This window comes from Trematomus bernacchii, unplaced genomic scaffold, assembly GCF_902827165.1.
Source record: "Trematomus bernacchii unplaced genomic scaffold, fTreBer1.1, whole genome shotgun sequence".
Classification (NCBI taxonomy): Eukaryota; Metazoa; Chordata; class Actinopteri; order Perciformes; family Nototheniidae; genus Trematomus; species Trematomus bernacchii.
The window spans coordinates 3,833,743-3,850,447 of NW_022987720.1; the positions used below are offsets into that span (position 1 = coordinate 3,833,743).

Consider the following 16,705-nt stretch of genomic DNA (forward strand, 5'->3'; position numbering starts at 1 on the left):
TCATCCTGTAGAAGCACGAGCTGGGGTTAGGAACAACCCAGCACAACCACAGTCATTCCCATCTCTGATGGGAGGCCTTGCTAAGGACACTGTTGCACAGTTATTCATTAGGACAGACACTATTCTGGACATTTGGATGTTTAAATTGCTCAAACAACCAGACATTCATCACTTGTTATAGGAATCTATCGATCCTGCTGAAAATGTGGACTCTAGTGATGGATGACGTTATTTCACTGATGTAATACAGACATGATTGCATTTTTTTGTAGCTTTTTGGAAAAGGTTATATTGCAGAGTGTATAATACCTTTTTGTTTTTTGAATACACATGCATATATGTATTTGTACTTATACTGGTTTAACACAACTACACACAACACCAACACATTTGCATGTATGCAGCCTACATATTTATGTGTGTTTCTGACTCCATATGCCAGCTATTTTCGTATGACAACTTTGTTACAGTCTTCCCAAACCCTATACAAAAGTATTTATAAACATGAGAACCAGGGGAGCTTACATGTATATTTTACCATCAAGAAGAGGAAAGGAGCATAAGCTTGCATTAGGGTAATACATTTGATCCGTTTATTACAAATGTGTTAGAATTTGTCTTTTGTATCCTTAAAGTTTTTTATATTTAAACTATTTTAAAAAGTATCCTGTACCAATCTTCCAACGTAGGTGGTTCTTCTTAAGCCTCTCTCTAAATATTGATGTTTTACTTTCTGCCAAAAGAGCAATTCATTTTTAAAGATGCAAGTCTTACCTTTGAGTGTAATCACCTGTCAGCAAACACTAGATGGCAGCAACATATTTGCTTGCTAGTATACTTGAGTCTACTTTGATTTCCCATGACTTTAATAGTGTCAATTATAGGGTCTAGAGACTCTTGACAGTCCGAATGATTATCACATTTTTGAAAGACAAAATGACCTCCAAATATTTATTTAGTTTCTGACAAGTTAAAATGTATCCTGCTTTCCCTCTTTTCTAATTTGCTGTTGTTTTGTTGGCCAATCCCTTTTTCATAAAAGGTTTCAACAACTTAAAATGATAGAAGGGTTAAATAATGATGTGGTATAATGGTGTGATTGATGGCTTATCAATGGTCGCAAACATGAGACGGTAATAGGAAAACATTTGTCACAGTTGAGCTATCATCATTTCTTAGTGCACCTCTTGTCAGCCCATTTTATTTAACAGTGGACAAACTGACTGTCTAACTATTCTGGATAAAGAGGGTTCCATAGGATAGTGGGAACAGGACAAAATGGCTTTAATGGTTGCAGACTGTACTGATACATGGTGTATCGTTGCAGACTGTGCTAACACATATCAATACAGAATTTAATGTTCTTTAGAGGACAGCAAATCATAAGCTATCCAACAGACAAAGTGTGAGAAAAATAATGACTTCAGAAAGTCATACACTAGTAAGACACAAATATCAAGATTGAACATATTAGAATGTAGCCCTATGATCAAATATGTTCCCAAATGTTTTCACAAATGTAGTTGCTATAATCATGGTATATTTTCTCATATATTATTATATGATGCGTATCTATCTTGGAGTCCTTTTATATATAATTTCACAGGCTTTTTAAACATTAATTTCAACCTGGGTGGCTCGTTGTAGAGAGAAAATGCTGAACATTATAGGAAAAAAAGGCCTAAAGAATGGTTTGTAATAACATATGTAAAAACATATTTTGTTCAATGTTCCGAGAAGCAGCTGCTGTAGGTAGGCTATATGGCAAACATCAGCTCTGCAATAATTTATCGTAGTTATAGTGAATTCACGCATTCATGTTTCTCTTTTCAGAGGTATTTTTTGGTAGGGACCAATCAGGCCCAGACCAAACACAGAGTCCTGAAGATTGACCGCACAGAACCCAAGGACCTGGTCCTAATTGATGATAAGGTAAGTGCTGTGTTTCCACCAGAATTAGCACAGTGCTAATGTATATGCTTATGTAATACAGTACAGCACGCTTGAGGTACAATTGTACAATCACTCAGCCTTTCCCAAGTGTATTATGGATGACAGAAAAGTTGATTAATGCTGCATGCTTCTCCTTTTCTTTTCTACAACTCATTACCAGGATCTATGAGCTGAGATTTGATTTGTTTATTCGTGTTGTTCGGTGATTATAATTTTGATGTGTTTGTTATTATGAAGCATCCATGAATAAATATCCATCACCCCATGCTCTCATTGCTGCAGATATAATACTGACCTACAGAAACCCTGTTAGTTTGCATTTGATTGGCATAGCAGAGTGTTTTATAAACAGTGTGTGGAAGCTTGAGATTGTGATTGAGTAGTCGAGGTGAGCAGGTTCAAAACGCAGCCTCGTCTATCACTCTCTCTCAGTTCATGTGTGGAAAGCTAGCACTCATAATGAACAGGGTGCATGCATAGAACCCTTTGCATTACTGAGATGGATAAAGATTATATGGCTAGCTGAATGTCAAATAACTTATTTTGTTTTGCATTCATATGACTCATTGCATATTGCAGATGAATGCATTTAGTTCCATATAAAAAACATACACAAATACATTTCGTTTTTTTAGTATAGTGCATGTATAGTTAATGTTTCTGTTGCACTTGTGCTAGAATTATAATTATTATATTATTTTTATAACACAGATGTTGTTTAATTAGTGCAATATTACAGGAATCATTTGGTTAATCTATATGTGACTTAATTGCATCTCTTAGGATCAATCTTCTAGAAAATGTGGGATCATTGATTGTACAAGGCCTGCTCGTGATTTACTTAAAATGGAGAGGAACCACAAACTTAATTCAGAGCCAGTAACACTTGTAATTACAAATGCTTTATGTGTGTATTTGTTTATGTGTTTGTTTGTAGCATGTGTACAGCCAGCAAGAGGTTCGAGAGTTGCTTGGCCGCCTGGACCTGGGCAACCGCACCAAGATCGGCCAAAAGGGGTCCTCGGGCCTGTCCAGAGCTGTCTCAGCCTTTGGGATTGTGGGTGAGTACAATCCCCCGACCCTCTACTTCACAGTCATAGCAACAGCGCTTCCAAGACAATTTATGGCAACAAATACCTCATTTATAGCATTGGTTCTTCTTTGTGTATCGTCCTGGTTAGGTGTACAATAAGTGCTGGACACTGGGGAAAAACTAAATAAAAGAAACACCTGGCAGTGCATTGTATTTCACTACAATTTAGCCCCTCTACAACTACTGCCTTTGTGAAGCTTATAATGTGTTTTTTTTCAATGTATTCAATTTTCAGGGTTCAAATCATAACCATTGATGGGGTATTCAGAAATAACAAGAAGCCTTTTTCACATGTCAGTGCTTTCCCTTGCCTTTTGTTGAAGGTCATGTCAAATTAAATAACAAATATTATTTGAAAGAGTTATTTTAAAAACACATTGGTGATAAACAGTGCTTATTTAAAACATATTTTATGTTATTTTCTTTTAAATAACTTATATTATTATGATCTGTTTTACTTGGGCTCAAAAGTGTATTTTTCTGTTGTTCAAAACAACAACATAAAATACCCTCTTATTTCCAAGTGGGCTACATAAATATCTTATCACATATAACACTTTTTATTTTCAACACTTCTGTTAAGACATTTCATTTGAAACCTGTTAATAGCTTTGGAAAAACTGTTGAATTACAGTATCATACATCAGTCTTAATTTGTTTTGAAAGGAAAAATTGCTCATCTCCTATTTGCCTCTTTGTCATCACTTTGGTCATTGCCCTACAGACTCTGTTCCACTCTCAATGCTTAGGTTTATTTAAAGCTTTATTTTGTAGGTCAACTCGTTCTACCTGTCTGCTCCAAGTCAAGGTTTGTTACCTGAGAAGTGTGTGCAACTGATCACACTCTGTACAGCCCGCCCCAGTGGCTTTCTACAGAGTAATTGGTGTGACTGAGCTGTTCGATTATGTCATTAAGTCATGACCTACATTTTGTGTTATTGAGAACCTTATTGGTGAAATAAGAACCAGGCTTTCATATTTTTATATTTCTGCACTTTTTCTCACCCAAAATGACCCTGATTAAAAAAAAAAAAAAAAATCAATCAATTGTTTATTCAGATAATGGAAACAACATTTTAGCCCAACAATCACATGTGAACTCCTCTAACTCTAACTGGAGCCAGGCAGCAAGAATGAAAAAAGACAAGAGAAAATCAAATCTAATATACGCATATTGGTAACTGAGTTAATGAGTACAAAATGCATGAACAAAAAGGAGAAGAACAAAAGAAAGAAAGAGAATACACAAATAAATGGGCCCCAAAACCTAAAGAATAATGTTAAAATCACTCAAGAAAAAGTCAGGGGCATACTAAAGTTCTGCGGTTTCTTCCTTGGGAGAGCATAAATGTCTGTAAAAAGGTAATGGCAATCACAGTCTACCAAAGTGGTGGACACACTGACTGACCTAGCCCTCCATTAGCCACACTGGTAGTTCGGCTAAAAATAAAATACTAATGCAACAGTCTTGAATTCAACTTTACCGTTCATTTTGTGTGTGTGTTTATCGGCAAGGGCAAGGCACTTCCGCTATTTGCCAAAGGCCCTGCGTCATATGGAATAAAAGTGTCTCAGCCATGTGGCTACAGTCTTTCCTGAGAGACCCTATTTCTGGCACTACTATATTACTGTATAGCAACTACCATTACTGCAAGTAGAATGTGCCATTTTGCCAGTCTGACCCATCTCTGCCAGAAAGACACACAAAAGCCACAATTAAAAAAAGTAATATTAAGTTCAAGGCTATAGTTCACAAGGTTCATTTATTGTTAGTGCACCGTGAAAGATACCTCATAATGGAACATTTGAACACAAACCCATAATTAGTGTAAATCCTTCCGATTTACCCTCACTAGCCACTCTCAGTTCATATTTAATATGTTAAAGTCTGCAAAGGAGGAATCGTTTAAGCACTTGGATTGAATTAATATGGATTTATTTTTAAATAGGTTTCAGTCAAGTCAAAACTGTATATAAAACAATGCTATAAAGCCACATTATGTGTTTTTTTGTAAATTGACCATACTGCTTTTCATTGCTCGTTATAAACTTTGTGGAAACCTAAGTATTATGGCTAAAAATGTTATTCAGTAACTTACACAATGTACAGTATAGCATGAGTGTGGGAATTAGAATAAGAAAGATGCCCAATTTAGCATTTTAAGACACCTCAAGACATGATGGGAACTTGGCTTGGGTCACAAAGAGCATTTATTTATTACGCAACAGTAAAGTAAAGTAAATCCATATAGAAGTTTGCTACTTGTGTAACACACTTTAGTTTATAAAACATCTTCATTATTTGTTGTTGAGACTTACTCCCAGTGGAGAGTCCATTTTAAGCCTGGTGGGATGTGGAGCTTGCTATTCACCGGTGGAAACCATACGCTGAGTAGTAATCCCAGTTACTAGTAAATGTACCTTTCACATGAAAAATCATCAGTTTTATTTTCTTTATCACTTCTTGTTATACTGGAGCACAAACTGTCAATTTGATGCATAATCTACTCAACACTGTTCCACTAATTGAAGATGTTGATCAAAATGTACAAGCATAATATTTGATGACATAATGTTGAGCCATGTGTTTGAGCTTATTTATTAGTTTATGTAATTGGTTGTTTCTTTGTCCACCGATTTACATCACACTGCATGCGCCTTTATTCTGTTTGTGAGCTGCAACATATTACCATCATTTATTTCACTAGTAATCTCTCAGCACAATGATAGAGCATCTGTGATTCAAATGATATCTAATTCAAGGACATCTTATTCACTTGCAAAATTGCATCTGTGACACACAATAAAGAAGGTGTGTGTTGCATGCTCAATTACATAAGCTTGTTGCCTTGATGGGGCTAATATTACTATTAATATTCAGGCTATTAAAAAACCACTCAACCATCCCCATGCACTGAATGTCAACAAAGAGACCTCATCAAAAGCTGAAAGTCCTTTACTATGTTACGTGATACTTTCTTGGTCGATTCCAATTATGTAAGACTTCATGGTTTGGAACAGATAGATAATATATATTGAAGTAGAGTATGACACACACACACTCATGATTCATCTCTGCAAATGAAGGTGTTCTCTTGTTTTTATTGTCAAAGCTGTTGTAGATGATTTGCTGGCAGCAGAAAGGTTGACCTTTCAAAAGTCACTTGTGTAATATAAATTACTCAAGTTATGTCATGACCATAGGCTGTTATCTTGTGTCCAGACTGTTTCTCTGGAAGACAGTCCACATTAACTCATTGGATGTTAATATATAAAGTCGTTAGAACAATGCATTTTCCTAGGTGACATATCAAGGCAAGGTAAGGCAAGTTTATTTATATACCACCTTTCAACAGAAGGCAATTCAAAGTGCTTTACAAAAATGAAAGACATTAAGAAAATGGCATTTAAAAACAGTCATTAAAAAGCTAAGATAATAAAATAAACATAAAAATACATGGATAAAAGTTACAGTGCAGTTTAAGATAAGAATAGTTCAATTAAAAGCAGCGGCAAAAAGTAAAGTCTTCAGCCTGGATTTAAAAGTAGTCAGAGTTGCAGCGGACCTGCAGGTTTCTGGTAGTTTGTTCCAGATATTTGGAGCATAGTAATTGGTCCAACGAGCCTCATCTGTATTGGACAAACATGTTTGGAAAAAACAAATACAACTTTATCTGTAACAGTTGAAGGACTGTCTAACATTTGATGCAGCCTGCTTTTCCCACGTGGTTTCACCCTTTTTGTTTATCAGTGACTAAACCCCTAGTAATAATCCTATAAAAAAAACTAAAACTTGGACAACCATGTTCCTCCACCTCCTCCTGGTGCTCTAATGGCATTTGCAAGATTTAACTGAGCCCACATTTCCCCCAGATTATCTGTCTCATGCGCTGCTGACAATTTCATTTAAAAGATTTTGAATGTATACTTCTTCTTTTTTTTTGCAGGGTTTGTACGTTTCCTCGAGGGCTACTACATTGTGTTGATCACCAAGCGCAGAAAGATGGCGGACATCGGCGGCCACTCCATCTACAAAATTGAAGACACCAGCATGATCTACATCCCCAATGACTCGGTCAGGGTTTCACACCCTGATGAAGCAAGGTACTTTTTTTTTATTATCTCCCATATATTCATTCATACACTAGTACCTTCTTTTTACACTCACATATTTGTTGGATGATCTTTGCTATTTTGCTAAATCACGCTTTATTTTCATGTGCTGTGATTGTCTTCCTAAGTGTTTGTGCTCGCGTCTTGCTCCCCTTTACTTTAATCTGCTAGATATTTAATATGTTGTTCTTATATTTAAATAAGAACCACTTTTACATAGATGTTGCAGCAGAAATGTTACAATGTTGGATCCACTAAGATTTCTGTAACACTTTCAACTACAAATCAGATTTCAATGCCTTCAGATGAATGAAGCAGCAGCAGCAGCACATAAAACAAGCAGAGAAAGATCTGGTTGCATATATTATCTCAATCATTACAATTATACCTATAGATTCGCTATACAGATGCTTTTTTCTCCTACTTTTTTAGATGTGTGCACGACTGACATCGTTTTTGCTCTCCTAGATATGTGCGGATCTTTCAGAACGTGGATTTATCCAGCAACTTCTACTTCAGGTAAGACACATACTCAGTCCATACAGTATTTGTTATTAATAATAATAATAATGGGTTCCATTTCTAAAGCACTTCATATTCGAATTCAAATCCCGAAGTGCTACAAGCAGTGAGCATGAACAGTATAAATAGACATGACACAACACGGTAGAATTTAATAAAAAGCAATACAAAATAAATAAAAAATAAAAGGGTGGTAAAAAGGTCTAGGCAAAGGCTCTTTTGAAGAGATGGGTTTTGAGGCCTTTTTTAAAAGCCTCCACGGTCTGTGGTGCTCTCATGTGGTCGGGGAGAGCATTCCACAGACTGGGAGCAGCCGAGCAGAAGGCCCGATCTCCCATAGTACGGAGCTTAGTCCTGGGGGGTTTGAGCAGGTAGGAGTTGCTGGAGCGGGTGGTCCGCAAGGAGGTATGGGTGGTGAGGAGTTCCTTGAGGTAGGGAGGGGCAGTTCCATGGACACACTGGTGGGTGAGGACGGAGACCTTGAATTCGATACTCAGTTCCACGGGTAGCCAGTGTAGTGCTTTAAGGATGGGGGTGATGTGGTCATATTTGCGCACCCTAGTTATTATCACTAACTCATTAATATACATAAAATAAAAGGTTTTGAAGGATATACCACCTGCCCGCCTCCATAAGTTAATGTATTACCTATATTTTGGAGAAGGATTTTTGATGTCCAGATCTCAGATAAATACTAGCAATATTTAAAAATTGCTTTCATTTTCCTGTTTCCTCTCTAGAAGCGTGCCCTTTTGTTGTATTTATAGGAGTCTATTTTAGTATAAAATTGTGAAGTGGTGCAAAAATAACCTTGTATTGATCGGAAAATGAGGAAAATGACATTTTAGACTTTTTGTTCCATTTTTAGATTAAGTTGTCATCTTGTACATGCGTATTTCTTCTAACAAAAGCTAGCACAATTTGTCACAACTCAGTCTGGTCTGACATACATATCTCCAGTGTTTCTCCTAGGTTTACTGCTTTGGGGGGGTGCATTGGGATATATATGTTTTAAATCCTCTGGAGCAGAGAGAGGAGCTGTGGATTATTGTTATTGATTACTGCATCAGTGTTTCTTAGGGTCAAAAACACTAAACTCACAACTTAAAATGAAAGCGTTTAGTTTATTTAATAAAAGAGCACATGTTTGATGTGAAAAGTGACAGTAGATATAGATTATTTGCAATTTGGTGCTATATATATATATATATATTTAAAAAAAAAAAAAAAAGAAAACACCTTGAATTTCAGGGGGGGGCGCGGGGCTCCGTTGGCAGGGCGCAGCGCCCCTCCAAGACAATGGTAGGGGAAACACTGCATCTCTGTAGCGTTGCTCAGTGTTAAATTCACCCTTGGACAGACTGTACACTTTAAATGATATACTGTTGTGCCCTGCAGCTACAGCTATGACCTGAGCCATTCGCTGCAGTACAACCTGACTCTGCTGCAGAGGCCTTATGAACTGTGGACGTCACCAACTCTCCCCGCTGAGGAAGAGGTTCAGACCCAGAGCAAGAACGACGGCTTTGACATATTTGAAGATGAGGGTCTGCCTACTCAAGGTGAGTGGCTGTAAAGGAATAGCCCTTATATTCGTTGACATTTATCTGTTTACTGCAGATTCGCCTGTTTTATTGTCATTGAAGTCCATTGAAAATAACTTGATTTGTGGCTTATGTGTTATTCCATTATTACATATCTATTGTAATACCTTAACCAGGGTGTCCGCGGGGTCTTAAAAAGTATTAAAAGTTGATAAATCAATTTAGCGAAAATTAAGGCTATTAAAAAGTATTAAACGGCATCTTCCAAGGTATTACATTTTGTAGCTTGTTTTCAATAAGTATATCTATTGTCCAAAGAGGTAGTATTCTACAGTTTGCCTGAATGTAATCATTGCGTAGGTGTGTAGTGTGATTCTGTGTAGTTTATTTATGGCATCCCGTTGGATTTGACGTCATCTGAACAGGACATCGCACGCTCACTGCTTGATAGCACGCAAAGGTCCGTTTACGCCGGTTGTTAAACAACATCGTTATGGGGAAATGCAAGTTTGCGTCCAAATGGTTGGAAGATAAGGAGGAAGGACAATCAATATTGTATATAGTAAATGTGAGGTAAAGTGTGTCGCCAATGTAACCGGTTAAAACTCCAAGTGGCGATGAGGTCTTAAAATGTATGGAAAGGGTCTTAAAAAAGGTCTTAAAAGGTATTACATGTGACTTCAGGATTCCTGCATATACCATGTTAACACAAACTTAATACAAATTATTCTAAATAGATCTTGTTCCACTTCCTGTGTCAACTCAGCTTTTTTTTAATTTTTCACTTTCTAACAGATTATTTGTTCTGACCCCTTTTCAGTAAAATAATGCTGAGGTCTTTTGTGTTCCTTTTCTTCCTCCACAGTGGTTTATGGCCTCCAGAACGAGCCGTACTACAAGTACGTGTGGAACGGAAAGCTGCTGGAACGAGTCAAGGACATCGTGCATCATGACTGGCTCATGTATATTATCCACGGCTTTTGTGGCCAGTCCAGTATCCTTTGAGCATTGCAGAATTGTTCAGCTGTTGATTTTATGTGCATGGTTTTTTTAATTGCCATGATCAACTTGTTTCTTTGGGTTTTAAAAGAAACTAAAACAAATTAGCAAAACTAACTGCCTGTATCTTGTTAGGACTCAGCTATCTCTCACATTGTTGTTATTTGTCGGCACTCCCCCTCATCTCGTAGCCTCAGCATCACTTGTTGAACTGCAATCGGCCTCTTTCAAAGCACGTGGGTTACACTCTGAGAGTGTGTGATTCACCACTAAACTGCAGAAGCAATTTGTGTTTGTTCTTAGGGCTTTATCAAAGCAAGTGTTATAATCAAGCAATGGTTTTGGTCATCAGGTGTGTAAAGACTGGCAGTTTTATAATCACTTCTGTTAATAATTAATCAGATAAACCACATGGTATTTTTATCAAAAACAAATCCTGTGTTTGTACATGCATACACAAATTATTTTGGTGTCTTTCAATTCGGTGCTTCTATGGATCTAAGAAAATCTGCATACCTTGGTTATTAGTATTACGCTCCAAGTGAATAATATCCTCTGCTTTTTGAGAAGCTGTTGTAGTATTGATGCATGGGTTACTGCTGCAGAGTGGCTTAAGGCTAGACTAGAACTGAGTCAACAGTTTGATTTATTATAGTCTGCCTTAGGTTTCAGTTCCTAATCATTTACCTTCAAGTCTCCTTTGCATAAATCACATTAGGAGTGTAAAATATGTAGTTTTTTTCAGGTCTCAGGTCAAAACAAGTTAGTCTTTCAGCAGTTTATTTTAATGAGTTTATATTATAATTGCAGTTTTTGAGCTGCAGTAGCCAGATAATCCAAACTGCATTTACAGTCAGTACTGCTATCAACAATTGTCAGGCAGCATGCTGCCACTGAGACATTGTGTGGGCGCTTTACAGTGGAGATGGTTCCTGGAAACTGTTTGGCCTTCATTGCGTTTTTTCTGAGCATGAGAGAAAGGATGTGTGCAATAAGAGGAGACTTGGCGAATAGATACAAACAATTCGACAGGATTTCTTTAATTTTTTAGGAAAAAGTGCCAATAAGGAACAAAGGGAGACATTGGGCCTCGTTAAATATCACTCAGCAATTGTCAGGCTGATAAAAAACGTTGTATGATTTGTTTTTTCCTAAATGTTCATCGAGTAGATAAGAATGCTACTTATGTGTGCACATGAAACACAACTAATAAAAAAGTGGATATTCCACAAAAGTAGATAAATTATCGCTATTATTGTTTATTTTCATTTTACTTAAATGTACTTTGTGCATACGTTTAGTTTATATTGATTTAAGATGCACAACAAATATTTTTAAAAGAGGTAAAGCCAAAAGTGATAAGGGGAATAGAAAAATAAAGGCATTTAGAATGATTAGACCTGATGATGTGAATATAAAGTATGTGTGTTTTTAAAAGAGAAGTGATTGCGTCATGCTGTCAGTGGTGTATTGTTATTAATATTCCTTTATCCACCAACCATAGAGCTTCTGATATATGGCCGACCGGTTCACATCACCCTCATTGCCAGGCGTTCCAGTAAATTTGCCGGGACCCGCTTCCTCAAAAGAGGAGCCAACTGCGAGGTACAGCGGTTGCCGAGGCAACAGGGAAGAATAGATAGCGGAGCCGGGCTGAGATCCAACGGGATGATTGAGATGACTCAGGGTGATCACAGGGGGTTAATTTGACCCGCTGCCTTGAGTACGAGTACGAGTGCCTGTGTGGGTGTGCTGTGGGAGGGACTTAATGCACTAAAACATACAATTCCTGCTATCCTGATATATGCTTGGGCGCAATGTTTACTGTTTCCTACTATTCTGTTCAATGCCATATAAGTACAGTAGCTCTTATCCAAATGGAAATTGCCTTTCATTATAGCATATATATATATCATCATCATAATGTTCAACTTTCCTTCATCACAACAGACAGTTTGACATGTATAGTGCAGGAAAAGCACATGCGTAGTTAATATTGTGAGGGATGTTCCATTCCCCAGGAAGATCCACAGGCTTTGAAGCAAATATTCGTAGTCTTTGGGCCCAAACATACTTCCATGACCAGTGGCCATTTTGTCAATGTTTGTTTAAAAGCTGAAGTTAAAAGAAGCAGAAGTTTATTAAATGTTCGGGTGTTTTTGATAGTCCCACATCATCTTCTTCCAAAGATCAAGATTCAGATAGCCAGGATTCTTTGAGTAAATCTAAAATTCTGTGGTTAGCGCCATCTGCCGATGAAGTCATGTAATTTAAAGGAAAGCTCCTAATGACCTTGGTTTTTGGTGCTATTGTTTACTCAACCTTGGGCTTTGTTTTCTTAGTTTTTTTCTTTTTGCTTCCAGGGGGATGTGGCAAACGAAGTTGAGACAGAGCAGATCGTCAATGACGCGGCGGTTATGTCTTTCACCGCAGGAAGTTACTCCTCCTATGTCCAGGTGCGAGGTTCAGTCCCGCTCTACTGGTCACAGGACATTTCCACCATGATGCCAAAACCCCCAATACGATGTAAGACTCCTGCATTTACCCATTCAATTGTATATTTTCCTAAATATTTGTATCATGGCTTGGTTTGTTTATTGGCTTTTTGGACTGTTTGTAGTGGGGTGGTACTAATCCAAAGGCATGTATAATGACCTAAAGTCAGCGCAGAGAGGAGTACACCCACAGAAGCTAAACAATGTAATGTGCTGTGGATAAGGGAGAAGCTAAACATATTTAAGATGACTTATATAATACATTGCAATGTAATTACACACTATATTAAGAGAGCCCTTACGAATGGGACCTGAAACCATTATATTTCAAGGTAAAAAAGTACAGATATTCAAATTATAGTGTACACTTTAGCTGTTATTATGATATGGATTGTATTTATTTTGGTTCTAGTTGGCCAAAAAACAGTTGTGCTGCTGCCCCCATTCACAGTATTACATCGCTATGCTTCTGTGCAGTCACTCCTGTCTACTTTTCTAAACTAGGGGTTAGCTGAACTCCATCTACTGAACCTTGAACAACCCTACTTCAAACAATCCAAACCACCTCTTTAAGGTGCACATCATCTGCTCTTTAATGGAGAATGTGGAGAGTTGGCAAAGCTGCTCAGGCTTTAAAGGAAAATCTTTCTCTTATCCACTTTTCTCTGTAGCATAAAGAAAGATTATAGGTATATGTTCTAAGAGAGAGTAGGTATTTAACTGTTTAAGTTGATAATGCACATTGTAAATATTCTATCAGCAGCCCAAGACCAGAAATAACCCTGTGGGGACAAAGAAAAAGTGTAATTGGAAAAAACTGGAGATTGGCCTTATATCAGGGCCATCCTTTTCTCCAACAGGGCTATTGATAAAATAAAAATGAGAATAAAACAGGTGAAGGCAGGACGCCCCCCCCCCCGACCGGTTCATTTCTTTGTGTCCATTCCCTTCTCACAATATGAGCTGGATACAAACACAAATCCAGGGCCAGAGGGGGGTGAACAGGTTAGTGATTACATATAATTTGACACAGTTTTTCATTGGTATTGGTATACTCATTGGCAATTCATTTTTTTATTATGTTTTGCATGCGATCAGTATCGATCTCCTCATCTAATCCTTGACAAGAAAACAAATGGACGTATTTCCCATAACGCGTATTTTATTTTGACACACAATCTAAAGCTAAATAAAACGCATGTCTGATTTTTCCTCAAAGACCTTTGGAGCTTTAAAAATTAAAAAACAGATGCAGACAGGTTATGTGATACTACCTGGATTGACTTACATCTGTTAAGATGAATCTAGGTCAGTGTGTGAATTCGACCTCATCCCATCTTGTGTCACCCTCTTGGTGCCTGAGATAGCTCATTATTATACAAGTGTATAAACTATATGTATAATGTCTTCATGGTGGCCCTGAAGTGCTCAAATGTCCTGGTCGTGCAGGAGATGACCTGGGGCCTCATTTATAAAGCCTTGCGTAGGATTCACGTGGGAAGGTTGCATACGTAGGACAAAGCAAATAAATAAGCACATACATTTTCCGATTCATAAAACACTGCGTACCGGCGTAGGACTTGCCTGCGGCACGTCCTACGCTGGTTTCCCTTTTTATAAATCACAATCAACTCGAAATGCGGCGCAGCTTTTGCGGGCTTCACGTAACGCCCATATTTGCCTATAGATAGTCAAAGAAACGACCCGTATTAATATTCATTTTGACTGGCTGCATGAAGAAGATCGCAGGAAATGACGACAGAACAGCTAAAAAAGACATTTCACACCGTGTCAGATTTTGGTTCTTTTGGGGAGGTGGAGACAAATCACATTGTTTGGTGGATGCAGTTTGAACCAGAGTAGCAGCATGGAGCTCGTCACCAAAATAAATAAGTGGTCCGAAAAAAGTGAACGACAAAATACACATAACCTTCCTCAGGCAGTGTGTTTGTGCCGGGGACAGGAGACCCCCCCCCCATGATGAGAAACTGTAAGAAAGTATCGGGGGATCCCTGCGGAGTGGAGTCAATTAATGTTTATTTTTTTATTTGGTGGTTTGTGTTCCAGCATCAGCTGTGCGCAGCGTCTCCACTGCAGCAACTCTATATCCACCAGTTAAAGGAAATAAAACTAATGTGTTGAGTTATATCAGCTGCCAAATCTACCAAATATTTGGTGTTCTTAGTTTCCATACCTCCTGTGTTTTATGAGCGTCTTAGCAAACGGCATGAAACATGATTAAACATGATAGTATATAAAACCATGCTCGTATCTATACAACCTATAGAAATACAAAACGGCCTCAGTTTAGACGTAATTCTGTCCTCCTGCTTACCGCATCATTTATGAGAATACATGTCATAACATTAAGACAACATATTCGAGGTGGTTTTCAATAACATATCCGTATATATATTTATTTCTCCAAGTTAGGTTTTTGTGTGCACTGAGGAGTCTCAAACAGGCGTTTGTTTAATCATTTTAAGATTGGCTTCAATCAATGTTTGCAAATGAATTCTTCATATATGATAAATGAGAGGTAACATTTTATTTATGGTATTATTTTCACATATTTCTCTCCATTCTTCCTTCTGCCAACGGTGTCGCAGTTTCTCGTCTCTCCCGTTTTTGTGCTTAGTGCGTACGCATGGGTCAGAGTTTGCGTGGAGGACCGCACATTTCCCCATCAAGTTTGTTTTTTATAAATCGCAAACATTGCTTAGAAACTGGCGTACGCCATCTTTTGAGCGTACGCACCGTTTATAAATGAGGCCCCTGAACTTGGTTACTCTTCTTCTTTAGATACCAGTGAGCCAGTCTGCCCTATTTCCTTTCTGTCTTCTGGCTGCTCCACTGGTCCAACTTGGCTGCTGGCTGCAGGTGTTGGGCTCCACAAGAGGCATTAAACATGATGTTAAAATAAAGAAAACCATTAACGATAAGCAGGATCAACAACAGGGGGGAGGAAATACATTCGTTTGCTCAGTCTGTAGTTAAGTGTGCTGTTTCTTGAATTTCTCATATTCAGCAGACATCCAGACACAATACAATGGCATAAGATATTTCCATTTGTTTAACTATTTTATACCATGCAATATCATGAGTGCCCTATACATATTTAACACTCTCTGTGATTTCTCTTTCAGTGGACCAAGCCGACCCATACGCCCATGTAGCTGCCCTCCATTTTGACCAGATGCTGCAGCGGTTTGGCTCTCCTATCATCATCCTCAACCTGGTCAAGGTAACATGCAAAGTTATTATTAAGTATATTCTTAATAAAACTAATATATATACTTACATCACTCTAAGAGAGATGTGATGAACATTTAAATATATAACTTACTTTTAATTCGGGAATGACAATGGATCACTAAAATAAATCATGCCAAGAGAAGGGGAATGGCTTTCAAAGAAAACATTTTTTTTATTGGGGAATTGTTTCCTTGGTAACTGAAACTAAAACATGGGGTACTCACTATTGTCATTGGAGCGATGGCAAGCAAAAGTTCGATTAATAAGATCCAGGTAGTGAGATATTTAAGTTTTCTTCAGAAAGACTGGCTTTTAAGTGTGAGTATTATGTAAGATATATTTTGTATATATTTGATATATTTGTAAAATCACCGAAAAGGTAGATATCTAGGGGGTTGTGAATATGCAATCAGTCAAGCACTGGAATTTTACTGGGAGGTAAGGTGTTTCTGTGGAGACTTTGATAATAATGCCAGATTTTCCCGGTTTACCTGGCGTTGACATGGTAACGTTTAATAATCTTGGTCTGCTTTGCCCTTAAAACACATGCAGCATTGCTGAAAGGGAAGAAAACACTGCACACACTCTTACAGGACACACACACAGCATACAACTTCACTGCTTATGAATTACGAAATTACAATGCAAGGTATCACTAATAAGTTACTATACGCTAATAAAATGTCATCTTATTTAAATATATATGTTTTTATACTGAGTACAACTCCACA

General features: G+C 37.7%; 1 protein-coding gene across 1 annotated transcript in view; it reads left to right on the forward strand.

Annotated features, from left to right (window-relative positions):
- fig4a (FIG4 phosphoinositide 5-phosphatase a) overlaps positions 1–16,705 on the forward strand; it is a 43,618-nt gene that overhangs the window by 799 nt on the left and 26,114 nt on the right. The window contains exons 3-11 of the mRNA XM_034143498.1: positions 1,834–1,932; positions 2,891–3,014; positions 6,994–7,150; positions 7,628–7,678; positions 9,080–9,243; positions 10,091–10,219; positions 11,729–11,829; positions 12,588–12,750; positions 15,866–15,963. Of these exons, the coding sequence (XP_033999389.1) occupies positions 1,834–1,932; positions 2,891–3,014; positions 6,994–7,150; positions 7,628–7,678; positions 9,080–9,243; positions 10,091–10,219; positions 11,729–11,829; positions 12,588–12,750; positions 15,866–15,963 (1,086 nt within the window). The remainder of the gene's footprint in view (positions 1–1,833; positions 1,933–2,890; positions 3,015–6,993; positions 7,151–7,627; positions 7,679–9,079; positions 9,244–10,090; positions 10,220–11,728; positions 11,830–12,587; positions 12,751–15,865; positions 15,964–16,705) is intronic.